General features: G+C 58.1%; 1 protein-coding gene across 14 annotated transcripts in view; it reads right to left on the minus strand.

The window, feature by feature from the left end:
- LOC115484229 (protocadherin gamma-C5-like) overlaps positions 1-21,813 on the minus strand; it is a 208,813-nt gene that overhangs the window by 26,838 nt on the left and 160,162 nt on the right. Inside the window, exon 2 of one of the 14 annotated variants that reach the window (XM_050979633.1) lies at positions 20,596-21,729. The exons of 10 other annotated variants lie outside the window; for them this stretch is intronic. In XM_050979633.1, the coding sequence (XP_050835590.1) occupies positions 20,596-21,729 (1,134 nt within the window). Of the gene's footprint in view, positions 1-1,595; positions 4,111-8,111; positions 10,710-20,595; positions 21,730-21,813 lie in introns of those variants that run through there. 3 more of the 14 variants (XM_050979630.1, XM_030229228.2, XM_050979628.1) reach the window with 3 other exon arrangements.

Here is a 21,813-nt window from a genome sequence, read left to right on the forward strand (position 1 = left end):
GTGACGTTGTAGTAGGCAACGTGCTCCCGGTCCAAGCGGGTGCTGGTGAGCAGCGAGTACTGGTGCTCGTAGTCCTTGCGCAGCTGGAAGGGAAGATCTGGAGACACGTGACACAGGACCTTGCCCTGCTCACCAGAGTCCCTGTCTCTGACGTGTATCACGGCCACCACTGTGCCCGGCAGTGCATCCTCACTCAGGGTGCTTGAGAAGGAGGTGAGAATGACCTCAGGGGCGTTGTCGTTGACATCCGTGATTTCCACCACCACGCTGCAGTGCTCCTCCATCGTGGGCGACCCCATGTCCTTGGCCTCCACTTCGATCTCATACACTGTCGCCTCCTCAAAGTCCAGGTTGCCCTGGACACGAATCTCCCCAGTTTGCTCATCGATGGCAAAGATCTGGCGTAAGGCAGCTGAGTTGTGGCTACTGAGGGAGTAGCGGATGTCTCCGTTGGGTCCTTCATCCACATCCGTGGCATTTAACTTCACCACGAGGGTGCCCAGCGGCGAGTTCTCCACCAAGCGTGCTCCGTATGATGGTCTGTCAAAGACTGGGTGGTTGTCATTGGCATCCAGGACCTGAATAGTGATGCGTATCTTGCTGGACTGTGGGGGAGAGCCCCCATCTTCAGCAGTCAGGACCAGGTAGTGGAAAGCTCTGAATTCCCGGTCCAGGGCCCGCTCCAGCACCAGCTCAGGGAACTTCCCACCATCAGTGCGGGCCTTCACATTGAGGTTGAAGTTGTCATTGGCACTCAGGTGATAGGTCTGCAAGGTGTTGGTGCCCACGTCGGGGTCCTGGGCTGGCTGGATGGGGAAGCGGGCACCCAGAGATGCCAGCTCGTAGATGCGCAAGGAAACCTCATCGCTGGGGAACTGCGGGGGGTTGTCATTGATGTCCAGGATCTCCACCTCGATACGGTAAAACTCCACCGGGTTCTCGATGGCAAGTTTCAAGTGGAGGAAGCAGCGTGGGTTCTGCCCGCAGAGCTGCTCCCGGTCTATCCTCTCGCTGACCATAATAACACCAGTGTTCACATTGACAGAGAAGTACTGGGAATCCGAATCCGACAGTACCTGCAGATTAGCTGCCGCCAGTTTAGCCACATCGGTGCCCAGGTCCTTGGCGATATTGCCCACAAAGGCACCCCGTGTGAGCTCCTCCGGGATGCTGTATCGGATCTGAGCAGATGAGCTGTGCAAGAACAAACAGAAGGAGAAGACGCGCGGCAGCCCCAGGGACCGGCGCGCCTGCCCTGCCCTCGGCATCCTTGCCGGGTGGCCGGCCGGGGAGCGATGCCCTCGGCGCCGGGGGCCGCGCTCAGCGCTCGCCGCTCCCATTCATTGTTTGGGGCGGACGCGGCTCGACGGGGCGGGGGGAGCGCGGCCGCGCAGCCGCCCCGCCATTGGCTGCGGGCGCAGCGGCGCCGCTCCAATCGCCGCGCTCCTTCCCCAGGACAGCAACACCGGCGCCAATCACGGCCCGCGCGCCGCCGCCGCGCGCCGCGAACCGGCGCGGCCGCTCCGCGCCCCCCGCGGGGACCGCGCCGTCGGAGCGCCCGGCAGCGCCGGACCCGCCCCGGCATCGCCGCTCACCTGGCCGCGGTCCCGCAGCGTGCCGGCGGCGGGCAGGAAAGCCCCGCTTTCCCTCGGCAGCGTGGCGGGGGTTGGGCAGGGCCGCAGGAAGGTGAAGTCGCTCCGCTCGGAGCCGGGGGAGAAGCAGGTGCTGTAGCACTGGGACGGGGAGTCGGTGGGTCGCAGCGTGACTTCCATGTACTTAAGGGTGCCGTCGGAACTGAGCTGGAGCTTGGGGCTGGAGTGCTTGCAGAAGTCCCGGGAGGGCGACTCGCTGAGCCAGCAGCAGCAGTAGGGTGAGACGGCGGCACGGCCCCTGCGCCGGAGGCACCGGGCGGCCAGGAGGGTGACGGTGGCCAGTGCCACCGTGCTAATGGCTGCCAGAGCGATGATCAGGTAGAAGGTCAGGTCCGGCTTCTCCTTGGTGCCAGCGAGGAAATCCTGAGGCTTGAAGCTCTCCTCTAGGTCTGCCTCCTCCAGGGCCACAGTGATGGTGGCAGTAGTGGAGAGCGGAGGGTCACCGTTGTCCGTCACCAGGACAAGGAGCTGCTGCAGTGCCATGTCGCTGTCCTGGAAGGCACGCGCGGTCCGCACCTCCCCGGTGTACAGCGACACGTGGAACAAGGAGGGGTCGGTGGACTGTGGCAACAGTCGGTACGAGAGCCAGGCATTGTGCCCAGCGTCTGCATCCACTGCTGTCACCTTGGCCACCAGGTAGCCCGGTGGGGCAGACAGTGGGACCCTCTGGGGTGCTGGCACATCGCTGTCACTGGCAGGGTGCAGGATGGTGGGGACATGGTCATTCTGGTCCAGCACAAAGATGTAGACGGTAACATTGGCATAGAGAGGGGGGGACCCCGAGTCCCTCACGACCACAGACACTGGCAGAACCTGCAGCAGCTCGAAGTCGAAGGTGCGCTGAGCATAGAGATTACCATTGTCAGGGTTGATGTGGACAAAGGAAGAGATGGGGGCATCCTGCACTTGGCCACTCTCTATGGAGTAAACAAGCCGGGAATTATCCCCATCGTCAGGATCTGAGGCAGAGACGGTGCACAGCAGGGAGCCAGGCGGGTTGTTCTCCTGGAGAAAGGCATCGTAGGAGGGCTGCGAGAAGCGTGGGGGGTTGTCATTCACATCAGATATATTGAGGAGCAGCGTGAGCGTGGTGGTGAGGGCAGGAGAACCACCATCCTGGGCGATCAGCTCCACTGCGTACTGTGAGGTAGACTCTCGGTCCAGGCTCTTCTGGGTGACCAGGGAGAAGTGGTTCTGAAGGGACCTGATGGCAAAAGGCACATCAGGGGAGATCTCCAAACTCACATCCCCGTTGGCCCCCGAGTCTCGGTCCCGTACATTGAAGAGCCCCACGACAGTCTCGGGTGGGGTGTCTTCTGGCACCGGATTCAACAGGGAAGTGAGCAGCACCTCTGGGGGGTTGTCGTTGGCATCCTCCACTTGTACCTGCAGCACACAATTGCCCTCCATCTCCGGGACCCCTCCGTCATGGGCTCGCAAATAGATCTCGTAGAAACGGGATTCCTCAAAGTCCAGGGCCCCGCTCACCCGGACCTCGCCGGAGCGGGGATCCAGGGTAAAGAGCCTCCGCACCGAGTCGGAGGTGTGAACCCCGAAGGAGTACTGTATCTCCCCATTGGGACCCTCATCGGGGTCAGAGGCATTGACCCGGAGGAGCACAGCCCCCACAGGTGTGTTCTCCGGGACTTTCACCTTGTATGTGGTGCGGTCGAAGGTGGGAGCGTTGTCATTGACATCCAGGACCTGGACCGTTATCTGCGCCGTGCCCGAGTGCGCTGGGCTTCCCCCGTCCACGGCCGTCAGCACCAGCTGCACCTCCGGCTGCTCTTCCCGGTCCAGGGCACGCTCCAGCACCAGCTCCGGGAAGAGTTTGCCATCCGGCTGCTGCTTGACGTCCAGGGAGAAGTGGGAGTTGGGGCTCAGCCGGTAGGAGCTCACAGCATTGGTGCCCACGTCGGGGTCCTGCGCGCTCTCCAGGGGGAAGCGCGCAGCCACCGTGGCAGACTCGGCGATGCGCAGGGTGCGGTGAGCGGTGGGGAAGCTCGGGGAGTTGTCATTCAGATCCAGGATCTCCACTTCCAGGCGGAAGAGCTGCAGGGGGTTCTCTGTCACCACCTGCACCGACAGCACGCAGCTGGCAGCTGCTCCGCACAGACGCTCGCGGTCCAGCCGCTGGCTCACCACCAGCGCGCCGCTGTCCAGGCGCACGGCAAAGTAACGCAAGCTCTCCTCTGAGCCCAGGCGCAGCCTGCGACCCGGCAGCTCCTCCACCTTCAAGCCCAGGTCCCGGGCCACGTTCCCCACCACGGTTCCCAACTCTGACTCCTCAACCACCGAGTAGTGGATCTGCCCGGAGCCCCGGCCCCAGCCGCAGAGCAAAAACAAACTCAGTACTTGCCATTTCCAGGCGGGTCGCTGGAGGCTGGCACTCTCCATGTCCATGCGCATCCAGCCCGGGACACGGCAGGCACTGAGGAACTGCGAATAAATCCCCGGGTCTCTCTTGCACGGCTTAGAAAACCGCTCCGGGGCTCCGGCAGGCTGCGGCTCCAACTGTCAGCCTCCAAGCAGAGGGGGTGGGCTGGGGGAGGGGAACTGAATCACAGCCCCAGCGCGGAGGTGGGAGGGGGGGTGGGGGAGAAGCAGATTTCCCCCCCTCGCTTCAGATCAGCGCCCAATTGGCCGAGAGCTCCATCCCCTCTCGGCCAGCAGTGGCTCCGGAGGTGCGGGAAGCAGGGGCCTGAGCCGGCAACAGCGGGGCTGCCACCCCCGGCCTCCCCTCTGCCAGCCTGACTCACTTGCTCCGACAGCTCGCTTTGCGTTCACAGGGAAACTGCACGTCCTGGCAGCCTGCAAGCAAGGTACAAGCCCTCCCTGTGTGCTCCCCCTCCACAATGGTGGCTTCACATCGTGCCCACAGACAAAGGGCAGCTGCCATGAACGCAGGCCAAAGGACTTTTCATGCCCGATGAAAAGGTGCTTGTTAGAGCCCCGAGGTGCCAGGGGCTCTTCTCTCACCCCTCTTCTCCCCCTCAGCTACTGCTTTGGCTGCTGCCTGCACCCCATGATTGCCTCTCAGAGTGAGGCATCACTGCCACCAGTACCACCACCGGCCAGGAGACCTTGCACTGGGAGGGGGACTCCCACCCCTGCCAGCCCACCACGGGAGTGGCTGGCTGAAGGTGCAAAAGCAAAGGCAGGTGAGGCATTCAAAGCCAAAATACAATTGCTCACAATGCACACCTGACTGCAAGCCACTTCCTCACCCTGGGGCAAGGAAGGGGTCAGTCTTCACAGCACCCAAATCACTGCAAACACACAGAGCAGACAATAAGGCCACTAGATCACCACAGGATCACAACACCAGGTCAGGATCTCAGACTGGGAAGAAAGCCCAAGCCTCCCACCTGGCAGACACACACACACTGATACTCTGTGCCTGGTTCAGCTTTGCAGTCAGTCCCCTGAGGGCAGAAGCAGGGGTCTTAGCCTCCCCAGGGGGAGCACAGTAATTTTCTGCCTTCCTTGTCACAGATGATACTGGCAAGCTGCAGACTTTTAGTTCCATTCAAATCCCTGCAAAAGCCTTGTGCAGTCAGAGTCACAGAATAGGCTGGGTTGGAAGGGACCTTATAAAACATCTTGTTCTGACCTCCTGCCGTGGGCAGGGACACTTTCCACTAGACCAGATTGCTCAGAGTTCAATCCAGCCCAGCTTTGAACACCTCCAGGGATGCAGCAGCCACAGCTTCTCTGGGCAGCCTGTACCAGTGCCTCACCACCCTCACAGGGAGAAATTTTTATACCTATTATCTAATCTAAACCTTCTGTCAGTTTAAAACCATTCCCTCTTATCCTGTCACTTTTACATGCTTTCGTAAAGAGTCCCTGTCCGTCCTCTGTCCCTGGTGCACTGAAGGCCACCCTGCCCCTCCCCTCGTGCACACAGACCCTGGGGGCTGGGAGCTGCAGTGCTCTGGCAGACAGGGATCAATGCCTGCTGGGGATCCTGCCTGTCCCCACTACCTGGGCACCAGAGGCACCTGGGGAATAGGTGGGAGAGGCTGAGGGCACCCGTGCCTGGGGTGTCAGTGGGGGGTCAGTGACGGGGACAGCATCCTGCCGAGAGCAGGGACGGTGAAGGTGCTGCAGTCCAGAGTCCTCCCTCCCGCCTGCAGCACCTATCTGCCTATTCTAAGAGCCGTGAGGCGGGACCACCCTGCTGCCAGTCAGGGAGAGACACCGGGAGGAACCTTAGGAATGGTGAGAACACTGCCGGTCCCACCTACCGCCGGCTCCGGAGGAGGGGGAAGGCGTCCTTAAAGACACAATGCAGAAAAACACCGGACAAGGGATTCTCCAGCACGCAGAGACTAATTCCTTGTACATACTCATTCCCGCAGGGCTCATGACAGTGCAGGAAGCTGTCACGGTAGCCTTGGCTCTGGCATGTGCCCTGTCCCCATCCCAGGCTGAGCCCCAGACAGTACAGCCGGGTGTCAGACAGAGCTTTCCATGGCAATAGGGGGTGCTGCACCCCGGGGATGGGTTTGGTGCTGCTGCAGTGCCTCAGCAGAAGCCCCTGCAAAGCCCACATAGCCTGGGAGAAACCACTCAGTGCCCTGAGATGGCTCAGCCACCAAGGACTTGGAGCAAGGGCTTTACATGGAGGATCCTGCTGCTGTTTGGGCCTGTCAAAGCTCGGGATGGGGACTGTGGGACAAGGCAGGAAGGGTATGGGGTGTCTGGGAGAAGGAGATGTTCCTTATTCCACAGGGTCAGAGCTCACTCTGTGGGAAGGCACCAAGCCAGACAACCCAGGGATTACTGGAGATCCTGCAGGGCAGGATCCCTCATGGCAGGACACACCACCTGCTAGAGACAGGGCCAGCACCCTTCCCCCTGCATCCCTTCTGGGGGCTGGCTGTGCCCTGCACAGCAAGGAGGTGTAAAGCCTTTGCAGGCTTGACACAGTCCATTATCACCTCAACGATTGAAAATCCAGGGCCCAAAGCCAGTCCCACTGATTTCTCACTGCCAGTGCCCTTCCAGTGCAGCACTGGGGAGCAGGAGGGAGTCATGGCTGGGGCTCAGGCTTGCTGCCCTCCTTCCACCCCCACTCTCAAATCATTTATTGCCCTCACCCCCAAAGGCATCTTGTCAGGATGTTTAGGTGGAGGGGACATCCTTGTCCCCAGCCATAGCACAGCCCACACAATGCAGAGGAACACTTGCTCCTGCAGCTGCTGCAGCCATTCTCACCTGCCACAAATCAGAATTGCTGAGTCTGAGCAGTGACGCAAGCAGGGGAAAAAATAAAACGGCACAAAATAATTCTGAGAGGTTTCTGCCTCCATCTGTGATTTGGCCAGACACTGAGCAGGCAGCACACGCAGCCTCACACCCATGAACAGCTTCCGCTGCACCTCACTTCCTTCTGCTCTGAGGAACCAGTCACTCCGACCTACTGCCTCCCAGGAAGGACAAATTACCAGCACCAACGACCTTGGAAATCTACCAGATCCACACTCCCCCTCCACTGGATCCACTACCTGGCCTCACCTCTGAGGATTGAAGGATTCCTGTAATTGAAAGCTTTCAAATAAAGCAGCAAAATTCTCATCGGGAGAGAAGCACAGGAGCTGCTGCCATGCGCAAACGCCTTCCAGCCTGCAGTCAGGACACCAGGCATCACCCAGAGACAGCACAGTACCAATCATGCAGAGCTTGTAATGGGGTTTTTGAACAACATCTCACTGGACGACTCACCACCCTGCTCAGAGCCAAAGGCCAGCTCAGCAGAACCCTGCAAGCAAGAGGAGCAGTGTGCAATCCCACCCCCTCCCCCAAAGTGAACATCAGCACAAAACTTCCATGGAAATAAAACCGGAACCATTCAGGAGTCAAACATGAGGAATGGCACAGATGAAAGGGACTGCTCAGTGACCACGGTCGGTCAGAGGAGCCAGCATCATCCTTCAGCTCTGCGTGCTGCACTGTGAGAGGCAACACGCCGATCCCCAGCTCCCAGCCCCACCTGCACCCCCAGCTCTCCAGCCCCCACCAAGTCACGATGCACAGAGATTACATTCCCCTGCAGTGCAAGTGCTCCCCTTGGCTCTCCTTTTGCACAGGGAAGGAAATACCATTAACAGCAAACTTCATGCCAAGGATTAACAAGTGGTGTCAAGCTGACCTTAGCCTCCAACAGTTACTCACGCGAGGCGTACCCAAAACCGCCTCCAAAAGACGTATGATTGCCAACATGAGAAAACTGACTCACTTGATCCTGCTCATCACAGTGCAAAAGTCATAAGCCCTCAGGATGGCTCATTTGACCCCAAAGAACACCTGCTCAGCTGTAGCTGAACTCTTTAGGGGCGTGGCACGACTGGATGTCCCTCCCAACCCCAACACGCCACCACACGCGTACGTATAGCACAAAGGAACCGTGGCTGTGCCCAGCGCTGGGACACACCAAGGAAGGAGCTACGTTACCTCAGCAGGTGTGGGGAGCCGGCTGGCTGTGCCCACAATCTGGTGGTACAGGCCTGGCTCACCATTCCTTATGGTGCCCTGGCGGCTCCCCAAGGGGCTGGAAGTGAAGGGCTTTTTACACAGGAGATCACTCTGGCGAGAGTCTGTGGTGAGATAGACCTGGTGGTAGAAGCTGGGTGGCATGAAGCCACCCCTCACAGCATCAATGTGGTGTAAGGGCCCTGGTGTCCTGTACGTGGTGCTCCTGGAGCTGTTGTACAGCTCCCTTGACTGCCTCCACTTGTAGCACTTGAAGATGCCCACGGACAACATGGTGATGAAGAAGGCTGCTGACACCAAAATCACAGCCAGGATGAGATAGAAAGTCACGTGTCTCCTGGGATCATTGGCAGGTGCCACATCAGTGAGGTCAGTGAGCACCTCCTTGACCATCTCAGCCACAGAGATGGAGATGGTGGCACTGGTGGACAGCACAGGCTCCCCGTGGTCTTTCAGCAGGATGACTAAGGTGTGCTCGGGAGCATCATCCTCGCGGAGCTGGCGGGCCGTGAAGATCTCCCCGTTGTGCAGCCCAACCGAGAAGAGGCTGGGGTCAGTGGCCTGCAGCAGGGTATAGGAGATCCAGGCATTGTACCCTGCATCCGCATCCACCGCCACCACCTTGGTGACCATGTGGCCGGCAGGAGTGCCTGGTGCCACCACATCGGTGTAGGTGGCGGTGGTGTTGGGGTGAGGGTACAGCACCGTTGGGGCATTGTCATTGAGGTCAGTGACAAACACACTGACTGAGACATTAGTGGCCAGGGGCGGAAGGCCACCGTCCTGGACCTGCACCATCATGTTGAACTCCACCTGGTCCTCATGATCCAGGGAGGTGAGCAGGTAGAGGGTGCCATTATCCCGGTTGATGGAGAAGAGGTGGCCAAAAGTGGTATCACCCAAAAGGGTATAGGAGAGGTGGGCATTGCGCCCGAGGTCCGGATCCGTGGCGCTCACATTAAGGATGGGGATACCAGGCATGTTGTTTTCCAGGACATAGACATCGTAGGAGTCCTGGGACGACCTGGGAGCGTTGTCATTGACATCTGACACCTGCACCAGGATGTGTTTTACTGCAGACAAAGGTGGTGAGCCCGAGTCCTTGGCTGTGATAGTGATGTTATACTCTGCTGCCTTTTCCCGGTCCAGAGCTCCTTCTGTTTTCAATGTGTAGTAATTTTTGAGGGAGGAGCTGAGCATGAACGGGATCCCAGGGGAAATAAAACAATTCACCAGGCCGTTGTCATGGGAGTCCAAGTCTGTTACACTCAGCAGAGCTACGACCGTCCCTGGGGCTGCATCTTCAGGCACAGGGCTGTACACAGAAGTCACTGTCACCTCTGGAGCATTGTCATTCACATCCACGACTTCCACCAGCACTTTGCAATGAGCCACACCAGGAACGGCTCCCTTGTCTTTAGCCTGTAAGTAAATCTCGTACAACTTTGTTTCCTCATAGTCCAGCTGTCCCTTGACCCTCAACTCCCCTGTGGCTGAGTCCAGAGCAAAGAGTTCTCGTACCTTGGCAGGGGTGTGGCTGCTGAAGGAGTAGATGATGTCTCCATTGGGCCCATCATCCAGGTCGTACGCACTGATCCTGGCGACCAGGGTACCACTGGGCGTGTTCTCCCTCACACTCGCCTTATAGGTGGACTGGTTGAAGACCGGGGCATTATCGTTGGCATCTACCACATCAATGTGGATCTGCACGTGGGCCGACCGTGGTGGGCTGCCTCCATCCAGCGCAGTCAAGACCAAATTCAGCTCCCTTTGCTCCTCCCTGTCCAGCTCCTTCTCTAACACCAATTCCGCGTACTTGCTGCCATCCACCCTCGTCTGCACGTCGAGCGCAAAGTTCGGGTTGGCGCTGAGCTGGTAGGTCTGCAAAGAGTTAATTCCCACATCGGGATCTTGCGCGCTCTCTAGCGGGAAGCGCGCTCCGGCAGCCACCGACTCACTGATTTCCAGCCTCGCCTGGCTGCTGGGAAAAACCGGGTCGTTGTCATTGATGTCCTGGATCTCTACGGTGCCGCTGAACAGCTCGAGCGGGTTTTCCACCACGATCTCAAAGCTGAGGGAGCAGGGAGAGAGCGCGCCGCAAAGCTCCTCCCGGTCTATCCTCTCGTTCACCAGCAGCGCCCCGCTCTTCAGATCCACCCCGAAGTACTTTTTGTTGCCGCCGGACACCACCCGCAATCGGCGCTCCGGCAGCCGCTCGAGGTCCAGCGCCAGGTCGGCTACCACGTTCCCCACCGCGGAGCCTCTCCGCGCCTCCTCGGGGATCGCATAGCGAATCGCGGCGGAAACCCAGTCAGAAACGCCGAACAAAAGCAAGAGGCTCAGTACCTGCCCCGTCGTCACCCCGCGGCTCCTCTCAGCAACGCCGTTCATCGCACAGGACGGCCGCGCTCTCCGCTTCGCCCCCCCGCCCCGGCTAGAAACTCTCAGCTCGCCCCCTCATGCCGCTGCCCAGCGGCCCCGGGAAGCGGCGGCGGCGGCGGGGAGCCGGGCATTGCTCGGCGGGCTCGGCGGTGACTCACTCGCAGAGTCTCTCTGAGACCGTCTGCGCCTCATCCCGGCTCCGAGCGGGGCCGGGCCGCCAGTTCCCCCCCGCTCCATCATTGGCCGACAGCGGCACACAGAGTCCCGGCCAATAACTGCACAGAGCGCGGCGCGCCCGAGCCGCACCGCCCCGAGCCCCGCCGGAGCGAGCGCGGCGACCTCGGCCCCGGGACAGCGGGGCTCGAGAGGGCAGGACATGAAGGGAGAGCACAGCGCAGCGAGAAACCCCGCTATAGAAACAGCTAGGCGGGGGGAGAGCTGGCAGAGGCAGGGTAGATCGGGCACGGGGACTGCGTGTGTGGGCAAGAAGCTGTGAAAGTCGATAGAGTGACGCCAAAAGGGGCGATACGGAGATAGGTGTTTGGGGTGTGTGCGTCCCGGGAGCACCTCGCTGGAATGAGGCAGTGGGAGTAAGAAAGGGAGGTGGAGAAGGAAGGAGGATGAGTGGGGAGGGTCCTCCGGGGTACACAGGGTGCCAGGGAGAGCCAGCACCGGCACGACGCGCCAGCTCCCAGTGTTTCTCTCAGGACCTTCAAGATGCCCGTCCTCCCAACCCAAATGCTTGGCCAGCCCCTTTCGGGGAGGATGCCCCTTTCAAGGTGTCGGGACCTCGCTGCTCAGTATGCCATCAAAGCAGCGTGGCCGGCAAAGCGACATTGATTTCCTGCTGCTGTGTTATGAGCAGCTCCTCCGGCCGCAACACTGAGTCTCGCCGCGGGGCGGCTCCCGCCTCTGGATTTTCAGGAGCATCACCCCTCCTGCGGGATCCTCACTGCCACCACTATCCCAGCAGGCGTCTTCCCCGACAAACAGCAGAAATCTCGGTTTAATACGCCCTCCTACTCTCGCAATCTCCCGGTACTTTTTTCCACCAGCCGGACTCAGGGCAATCACGCTCTGCGACGTGCGGTGCAGGTTCACCGGGGCGGGAGCGGATCCCGTTCCCGCGCAGCAGCAGCCTGGCAGTCACAGCACCGGCAGTGCCTGGTCAAAAACCTGCCTTTGAGTTGTCGTTGCTGTCATCAACAACTCGTGCTACGTCAGCTTTTCCGACTTTTTACGCACACATAAGGATAAAATTACCGAAATTCCGGCATTCGTCGTCTGTTACCCGCAGAGCCGCTCGGCTCTCACAGGGTAATGAAAAGGGAAGAGGATGCTTGTTAAGGGAGCGTCGTCAGGAGCCCTGTGAAAACCCAGCTGTGACACAGCGCCCACAACCGACACTGAGAAGGAAAGCAAAAACCGGACTGGAAATCAGCGCCCCCGCGTTCATTCGGTTATGGATGCTCCCAAAGCCTTGCAAAACTGGCTCGGAAACTTGCGGCGGGATATTTGTTACCCCGCTAATTGTGGGGGCTGAGCTTGTAGGGGCTGCAAGCCACCCGCACCAGCGCTGGACAGCGACATTCGCCAGAGCGAGAGGGTCTCGACTCTGCCTGCGTGTCCTCGCTCCGCACAATCCTAAAAGCTGCCGTGAGCACAGGGCATCCACCCAGAGACGCGGCAGTTCGGCACTTGCATGAAGAGTCGGCAATATCGAAAGAGTCGGCGCACTCTCCTATCTACATGCTCAGCTATTTCCTTTTCTCCTGATTAATCGTTGCCAAAAGATAAACTTTATCAGCGCTATTTATCATTCTTATCACTTGTCTACAGAATGTGATAAAAGTTCACATAGCGTTCACATGTGAGAGGGTTTCACACAAATAAAATCCAGTATGAGTCATCTAACGTTTCCAAAGCACTTCTTTTCTCATAGAAAACCAAATCCCAATTTTCTTTCTTTCTCACATATAACCTAAAACCAAGAAAATCCATATGTCTCTTCGACCCAAATATTGAAATAGTCTTCAGCAACTTATTTATCTGAAATAAACTCTGAATCCTTTTCTCAACCACTGTAAGTTCTGAATCCTTTTTTTCCAATCACTGCCCATTTTAGGTTTTTCCTACACGTGATTTCTCAGCGTGTGGACCACAGTTCTGAAGTAATTTCCCTCCCCATGTATGAGTGCACACATCACCCGTACCAGAGTACCTTCTCTATTTAATCCCAAGTAGGATGGCCAAGCAATGGAGAGATGAGTAGAAAAGAGATTTTAGAAAGGCATGAAATAGAGAATATTTCCATCTCCCGTATTTCGATTAATCTGCAGACATTACATCTCCTCCACCTCGATGGGAAGCCTGAATATTGCAGACGACGCTTCAGAACGCCTGAAAGCGCCGCTTTGAGGGAGAGGAGTGAAAAAGTACAACAGCTAAGGGGGAAGACGCCTTCCCCTGCACCAGGAATTCCTCTGGAGATTGGTTCAAGCCAAATCCCACCCTGAGCCGCTCACATCGGCATTTTCCCACTCCAGGGAAGCCGGTGGCAGCGGGCAACGAAGAGCTCCTTATGCTCGATGCCAGGCTTGGAGCTACACTAAAGCACCAGCTCAGTGCTCAGACTCTACAGAAGGAGGAGAAAAGTTGGGTTACGGGTATACACAACACCTTCTGTTAAAGGGGCTCAGAGCGCTAAAGAACTGAGCTTGCCGGGAAAGGAGAGAACGCCAGCGTAGCTGCCCCCACTGAGTAAACACTCCGGGATAGATCACACATCATTATCACTTGAAAGCGCCCAAATGTAGCTGAGATAATTAGCGGTCACTAGACCCAGCCGAAAAGGTTATCTCAGCTTCAGGCTCCATTACACTTTTGGTCCCGCTCCACCCCGAGTCCACCTCACCACTCCAGTTTGGTGAAACTCGCAGCTGTCTGTCCTTCTCCAGGACAGACAGAAATACAGACAACATTTGCGTCGCTCCTCGGGGAAAATCAGCAGTTAGCGGATAAGACTTGGCAGGTCAAAAGGATGAGTCAGGATCTCAAGTACAGCCCCACTCACTCACATCCCCACGCCCCTGAGCTAGGTAGCAGATCTGCCAGTTCCCCACTGATCATCCACAGCAGAACAGAGGAAAAAGGATTCACAAAAACTCAGAGAGAGGGAGCGTAGGACAGAAGCTCACCTGTGCCGAGCTCCCAGGGCTAGGAGGGTCCTTCCCAGAACGAGTGCCTGAGCCAGGATCGGCGGACAGCAGATCGGCAGACAAGGCTGCCGCCCCTGGTCTCAAGAACGTAAAGTCCTTCTGCCCCGACTCAGAGGCTAAACACACCTCGTAGGAATAGGGCAAGGGAAGCGTGCTGCTGCAGTAGTTGTACGGTGCTTTTGAGCCCAAAGTGGAATACAGTTCCTTATCAGAAGTTATAAAAATAGGAGGGCTTCTCGACTGTCGACACTTAAAGAAAAAAACAAAAATGACCGTGGAAACGAATAATAAGGACACGACGGACAGCGACACAACAAGAATGAGGTTCAGATCAGACGGCAAGAGGGACACAGCGTCTCGGTCGCTCAGCTCCGGCAGCGCCTCCTGCAAGCTCTCGGCCAGCACCACGTGCAGCGTGGCCGTGACCGACAGCGCCGGCTGCCCGTGGTCCTTCACCACGGCCACCACACGCTGCTTGGCCGCGTCCCGCTCGCCCACGGCGCGCGCCGTGCGCACCTCGCCGCTGTGCAGCCCCACGCGGAACAACGCCGGCTCCGACGCCTGCACCAGCTCGTACGATAGCCACGCGTTGCGCCCCGCGTCCGCGTCCACCGCCACCACCTTGGCCACCAGGTAGCCGACCTCGGCCGAGCGCGGAACCACCTCGAAAGGCGGCGCCGCCGCCCCTCCCGGAGCCTCTCCTGCCGCCGCTGCCGCCGCGGGCCAGAGCACCCTGGGCGCGTTGTCGTTGCGGTCCAGCACGAAGACGCGCACCGTGGCCGTGGAGCTGCGCGCCGGCGAGCCGCCGTCCTGTGCCCGCACGGCCACCGTGAACTCGCGGCACTGCTCGTAGTCCAAGGAGCGCTGCGCGTACAGCGCGCCGCTCCGCGCCTCCACCGACACCAGCGCCGCCGCGCCCGCCGCGTCCGCGCCGCCGCCCGCCAGCCAGTAGCTCACGCGCCCGTTGGCGCCCGCGTCCGCGTCCCGCGCCTGCACGCGCAGCACCAGAGCGCCCGCCACGTTGTTCTCCGCCACGTACGCGCTGTACGCCGCCTCCTCGAACTCCGGCGCGTTGTCGTTCACGTCCGACACCTCCAGCACCAGCTCCGTGCTGCTCCACAGCGCCGGCCTGCCCCTGTCCCGGGCCACCACCGTCACCCGGTGCTCCGACGCCTGCTCGCGGTCCAGCGCCCCCGCTGTCACCACCTTGTAAGAGCCGCCCGATGACGCCACGATCGACAGCGGCGCCTCTCCCGACAGCTCGCACGACACCTGACCGTTCTCGCCGGAGTCCGGGTCGTTCACATTCAGCAAGGCTACCACGGTGCCGGCCGGAGCGTCCTCGGGCACTGGGCTCGACAGTGATAGAATGGTGATTTCGGGCGTGTTGTCATTCACATCCTGCACCTCCACCTCTACCTTGCAGTGGGCTACCAAACCGCCACCGTCCCTCGCCTCCACCAGCAACATGTAGCCGCGTGTGTCCTCAAAGTCCAGCTCCTCCTGCAGACTGATCATCCCGCTCTCTGCATTTACCAGGAACTTCTGAAGTACCTTGGTCGGCATTTTTCCGAAGCCGTAGGTGATGCGGGCGTTCGTGCCGGCATCAGCATCGGAGGCAGAGACATTCACTACGGTTGAGCCGAGAGGCGTGTCCTCGAGCAGGCTGACGCGGTACCGGTCCTGCGCGAACACGGGTGGGTTGTCATTGGCGTCGGTGACGTTGATCCACAGCTGGGCGGTGCCAGTCCGGGGCGGGTCTCCGCCATCCACCGCAGTCAGTAGCAGACGCAGGCTGTTCTCTCTCTCTCGGTCCAGCGCGCGGCGCAGCACCAGCTCCGCGAACTTGCTACCGTCCTGGCTCTCCTTCACCTCCACTGCGAAGTACCCGTTGGCCTCCAGCTGATAGCCCTGCAGCGAGTTACTGCCCACGTCCGCGTCCTCGGCCATATCTACGGAAACTCGGGCACCAGGCGGGGTAGACTCAATGATTTCGTAGTGGATATTTTCTTTATGAAAGCGCGGTGCGTTGTCGTTCACGTCCTCGATCGCCACTTCGACGTGGAAAACGTTCAGCGGGTTATGCACCAGCGCCTCGAAGCTGACAGAGCAGGTCGCCGAATCGCCGCACATCTCCTCCCGGTCCAGCCTCTCGTTCACGTACAGGTTCCCGTTCTCCTCATTCACCCTGAAGTATTTCAGCTGCTTCTTGCCGGCAGACGCCACCCGCAGCTTGCGCGCCGGCAGCTCGTCCGCGCTGAGCCCAAGGTCCCGCGCCAGCGGCCCCACGAGCGAGCCTCTGCCCAGCTCCTCGGGGATGGCGTAGCGGACTCGCTCGGCCGCCGCCCGGCCCCACACCCCCAGCAGCAGCAGCAGCGCGACCGGCAGCGCTCGCCCGCCGCCCGGCCCGCGCCTCTGCCGCCGCCTCACCGCCATTCTCTGCCCACTGCGCTCGCCGCGCTCCTGCCTCCTGCCGCTGCGCTCCTGCCTCCCTTCCAGCCGCTCTCGCCGGCCACAACAGACACCGCTGAAAGGCAGCCAGGTCAGCACGCCTCCTCTCGCTGCCGCTGCTGCTGTTGGCGGTGCTGCTGCCGCTGTGGCCGGCGCCGGGCGAGCGAGCAGCCTGCGGGGGCAGGACGCTGCAGCGGCGGCGGCGGCGGCAGCTCCAGCGCCGCTCGGCGGCGGCCAACAGCGACACCCGGAGGCGCCGCCGCGCCACTGCAGCCGCCGGATGGCCGCGCCAGCGGGTCTCGCCCCCGGCCGCACCGTCGGCTGCTCACGCTGCTCACCTCCATCATCTACCCAAAAGCGCGAGTCGGAGTTCACTTTCGAGAATTTTTTAATACCCGTGGAAAGGGGAATCGAGGAGCTCTGTTCAGAAGCAGAACTGCAGAGCCTGGCTGGGGAACGTGTAGTGGAATAGTGGAAGATCACACAGACTTGGTACGAATGATCTCACGTGAATACAGGTAAGTACAAGCAGGTACACTGTGCACCAAATGCCTTGCGGATTCTTATCCCTTCTGTTACTGCCGTGGGCTCTCTTTATCCAGCTCTTTTATTTCATTTCTACCATCTCTGAGAAGCAACGAAGCCTTTGTATAAAAGAAGCACCAGGAGCAGCATCTTTCTGAAGATTCTTGTTTATATTCCTTTTATTTTATATCCCTCTCACAGTAACTGTGACTGAGAGGAAACGGCAAGTCTTATTCTCTATTACAGCATTATCCTTACATGCTCCCAGTTTTACAAATCATGGAGATTACCACAACTTCTTGTCCTAGATCTGGGAAGAATGACCTGGGAAAGCATTTCTTCAAAAAGCTTTTTCAGTGAACGGCCTAAGTAAGTAGATCTAAGAACGGGACCAGACTGAAAAAGGTATCCATGCTCCCAGGATACTTCAGTTAGCAGCGTGCTGAATTTTTTACTCTGAGAATTATAAAAATGAGAGTTAATACTCCTCTGTGGTGATGCCTGAGGTATACATGACATGTCACCTACCTTTCCAAGGACAGAGACTTCGAGATTAAACGACAACAACAAAAAAAAAAGTCAGAAAAATTAATCTGAGAAGGGCACAACTAGAGAAGGCAGTTTGCCCACGGCTCAAACACACTGACATGTCTTTTGCCATGATAAAACAATGAAACACTAAATGGTCCTGGCGTGGGATGGTCTGAAAACAGAAATGATACAACACTCTTGAGAGCACACCTGTGAAAAAACAATCCACCTCAGTGCTTGTTTGTGCTGACTCCACCTCTCTGCAACAACCAAAGGAAATCAGGAAATACAAAACTCTCCACAAACCAACAGCTCTTGTTTCATGACCTTGTAGGGAGCAGGGCATGTTATAATCAGCTGAACCATTCCAAGCACTCCCCAAATCAGGTTTTGGGAAATTACAGGTACAGCAGGTTTTACCAACATTCCCATTGCTCAAGAAATAACTCCATGAACTCTTCCTGTGCTCATTCACAGGGTCCTGGTGATAACTCAGTTCCCACTTATGCCACTCTTGCCATTGTCTCGAAAAAAACAAAGACACAAACTACAAAACTCAGTTTTTATCTCTTCTTCTGCTGTAGCAGCAGTTATTAGGAAATGATCACTCAACCTCAGCATTGCTGTGAGAACAGGCTCTTCCTCCACAACAAGAAGCAGCCACACTCTGGCTTCAGAGAGAAAATGCTGAGAAAGTATTTCAAGTAGAATTTCACCTTTCCTTACCCTTTGTTGCATTACATAAATTCAACACTGCTTTCAAACAATTAACGTTAATTGAACACTCTATGTTGTATGACAACTGCAATAAATACAAAAATGGACAACCGAGTTTTGGAAAAACCTTTTACCAATAAACAGTTCATGATGAAAATACCGGTCTATGTCTAAGAGTCCAAACCTGTAAGCAGTGCTGTGATCAGGAAATGAGCATTGTCAAATTAACTTTAGGCACGTTAAGAGCTACTGTCACTGCACCCTCAGCTACAGCACCATCTCTCTGAAAAAGGCAAAATGGCATAGAGTAAAATAGAGAAAAATTGCCCACAGGACAGCAATGATCCTTTGGAAATCATCTTTTAGCACAAGAGGCTTCTCGTGGAAAATCAGGTCATTCTCACAAAATCACTCCAGGTGCATTAACTCTGGATTCTGCTCACCGGCTGATAAGGAGCACAGAAAGAAAAAACAAAATTTCTAACCAGTGATGCATTAACAATGTACCTAACACTCTTCCTCCTACATTGCATCAATTTTAAACACTTGGCATGGAAAGATTGAGCGCTGCTACGTGAGAGAACAGTACAAAACAAGATTTAAGGCAAAGCAAAAAGCACAAACGAACAACCCTGCACACACGCCTATCTCGACATTCCTTGCAGTGCCATTCCACCTGTAATGTATCTCAGCAGAAATCTCGACAGTACACTCTAATTTCTAGATATTACCCATAGTTCGAAGGCATAAAAAGAGTCATATGGTCTCTAATCTTATCCTTCTGTCTGGGAACATCCAGTTCTTCCCATCTTTGCAGGAGCACAGTGATGATGCACCACCAAGGTGACAAACCAGTGTTAACATATATAATTTAGATGAAACAACAATAGCAAAAAGCAATTGTGCTACTCTTCCACCATCTCTACTCACTCCTGAACATGAAGCTCACTTTTTACTCAACCAAAGAATTCCCACAAGCAAACTCAAAAAATGCCTGGGTATAGTCTCCTGGAAAAACCAGAGTGCTACAAAAAAACGATAGTGCTGCAACCACTGAATGAGGAACACTCAATGAGGCCCTTTCAAAAGTCAGAAATGAAAAAACCCAAAAGAAAGCAGGAAAACACGGGTCCAAGTTCAATTTCAAACAATGGCTTACATTTATCCCAAATACTATTAACAGAAAAGGAATAGGGGGAGAGGGATAATTAAGTTTACCAAAGACAGACTTGAGAATCCGTTAAAAATCCATACTACAGTGTAGCTCATACTCTATTTTAAATGAAAATAAATAAAAAGACAATATAAGACGAGGGGGGTACTATATCCACAAGCAAATAATAGTGCGGGGGGGCAGCTGGGAAGAAAGAAAATAAAAGCCATAAGACTGCGTACAAAACTAAAAATACTATAAGGAAATTAAAATTTCTAGACAAAATGTTCTCTCACGCTACCTCAAGCACGAGTGCTGTCGAGAACACAGCTGATACTGACAAACAATGGAAAGTTCCACTTCTTTACCATGCAATACAATAAAATTGCCGACCGATTACGGGCGAGACGACGATAATTAAACAACTTGCACTCACAAAAACAAAAGGTCTCAACCACAGAATCTCCAGCAGAGAAGAGCTTGAGTTCTAAAAGGCTCATCAAGCGTAACACTGAGGTGCGACTCCTACGTCCACCACCTTGCAGCAAAAGACACCAGCGCATGGCACACCGAAGCTATGCCTTCCTTGTCAGAGTATTACCCTACTCAGAACTGAGACACCAGGGGGATAAGAGGACAGGGAAGAACCAGGAGGAAGCCTCACGGAAAGAATTTCATCCGGGGAACTCACCGACGGAGGCGAGGGATCCAGGGAGAGGGCGCCGGCAGTGTTCTCGCCCCCGAGCAGCGGCGCGGGCTCGTCGGGCGGCGGCCGGGCCGGGAGGGTGTCGCAGGAGCTGCCGGCCGAGAAGCGCAGCTGGCTTTTGCGCGAGTCGGCCGTGAGCGACACGTCGTGCGAGTAGGACTGCAGGAAGGCGCGCACGCCGTCGATGCCCACGAAGTGCGAGACGGGCACGCCGCGCAAGGCGCCGCTGTCGGGCGGCAGCAGCTGGCGGCGCTGCCAGCGGCGCAGGCGCAGCGCCAGCAGCAGCAGCAGGAAGGCCACGAAGAGGCACGACACGGCGGCCACGGCCAGCACGAGCCAGCGCGTCAGGCCGGCGGCCGGCTCGGCCGGCAACGCCGCCTCGTCGGCCGCGCTGCCCAGCTCGGCCAGCAGCTCGGCCACGCTCTCGGCCAGCACCACGCTCAGCGTGGCCGTGGCCGACAGCGCCGGCCGCCCGTGGTCCCGCACCAGCACCACCAGGCTGTGGCGCGCCGCGTCGCGGGCCAGCGGCGAGCGCGCCGTGCGCACCTCGCCGCTGTGCAGCCCCACGCGGAACAACCCCGGCTCCGTGGCCTTGGCCAGCTCGTACGACAGCCACGCGTTGCGCCCCGCGTCCGCGTCCACCGCCACCACCTTGGCCACCAGCGCGCCCGCCTCCGACCGCCGCGGCGCCAGCTCCACGCACGACCACGCCGACACCGAGCCCGAGCCCGCCGCCGCGGCGGCCGGCGGCGGGTACAACACCTGCGGCGCGTTGTCGTTCTCGTCCACGATCTGCAGCCGCACCGACACGTTGCTGCTCAGCGCCGGCGCGCCGCCGTCCTCCGCCCGCACCCACAGCTGCAGCTCGCGCAGCTGCTCGTAGTCCAAGGAGCGCAGCGCGTACAGCGCGCCCGTCTCCGCCTGCACCGACACGTACGACGACAGCGGCGCGCCCCGCACCCGCCCCTCCGCCAGCCGGTAGCGCACGCGCGCGTTCTGCCCCCAGTCCGCGTCCGTGGCGCGCACCGTCAGCACCAGCGCGCCCGCCGCGTTGTTCTCCGCCACACGCGCGCTGTAGCGCTCCTCCAAGAACACCGGCGCGTTGTCGTTCACGTCCAGCACCCTCAGCGCCAGCACCGCGCTGCTCTGCAGCGCCGGCGACCCGCCGTCGGCCACCCGCACCGTCACGTTGTACTCCAGCACCTGCTCCCGGTCCAGCTCTCTCGCTGTTACCACGCTGTAGTAGTCTCCAAAGGATTTCTCCAGCCGGAACGGGACTCCCCCGGCGAGCGAGCAGCGCACCTTACCATTAGCCCCGGAGTCCCTGTCGCTCACGTGCAGCAGGGCGACCACTGTCCCCGACGGAGCGTCCTCGGAAATCTCGCTCAGTGCCGACCTCACCGAAATCACCGGAGCATTATCGTTTTTGTCTGTCACAGAGATCGCGACTTTGGCAGTGTCGAAAAGGCCTCCCCCGTCCCGTGCCTGCACCTCCAGTTCGTAGGAATCGCCTTCCTCGAAGTCCAAGGTCCGCAACAGTGTGATCGCGCCTGTCTCAGAGTCCAGATGGAAGATATTCGATGCCACGTCCGACACTTTTTTCAACGAGTATTTCACGATTCCGTTCAGCCCTTCGTCGACATCTGTGGCCGTGACAGTGACAAGGGTGGAGCCCACGGGCACGTTCTCGGGCACACGCACCGTGTACTCCGCCTGGCTGAACACGGGCGCGTTGTCGTTCGCGTCCAGCACCGTCACGCGGATCCGAGCTGTGCTCGTCAGTGCCGGATCGCCGCCGTCGATCGCCCTCAGCACCAGCTCGTGAAACGCCGCCTCCTCCCGGTCCAGCGCCTTCGCCAGCACCAGCTCGGGACGCTGATCGCCGCCGGGGCCCGCCTGCACGGCCAGCGAGAAGTGCTCGTCACCGCTCAGCTTGTAACTTTGCAGGGAATTCCGGCCCGAGTCTGGGTCATGAGCCTC

This window comes from Serinus canaria, chromosome 13 (assembly GCF_022539315.1).
Source record: "Serinus canaria isolate serCan28SL12 chromosome 13, serCan2020, whole genome shotgun sequence".
Classification (NCBI taxonomy): domain Eukaryota; kingdom Metazoa; phylum Chordata; class Aves; order Passeriformes; family Fringillidae; genus Serinus; species Serinus canaria.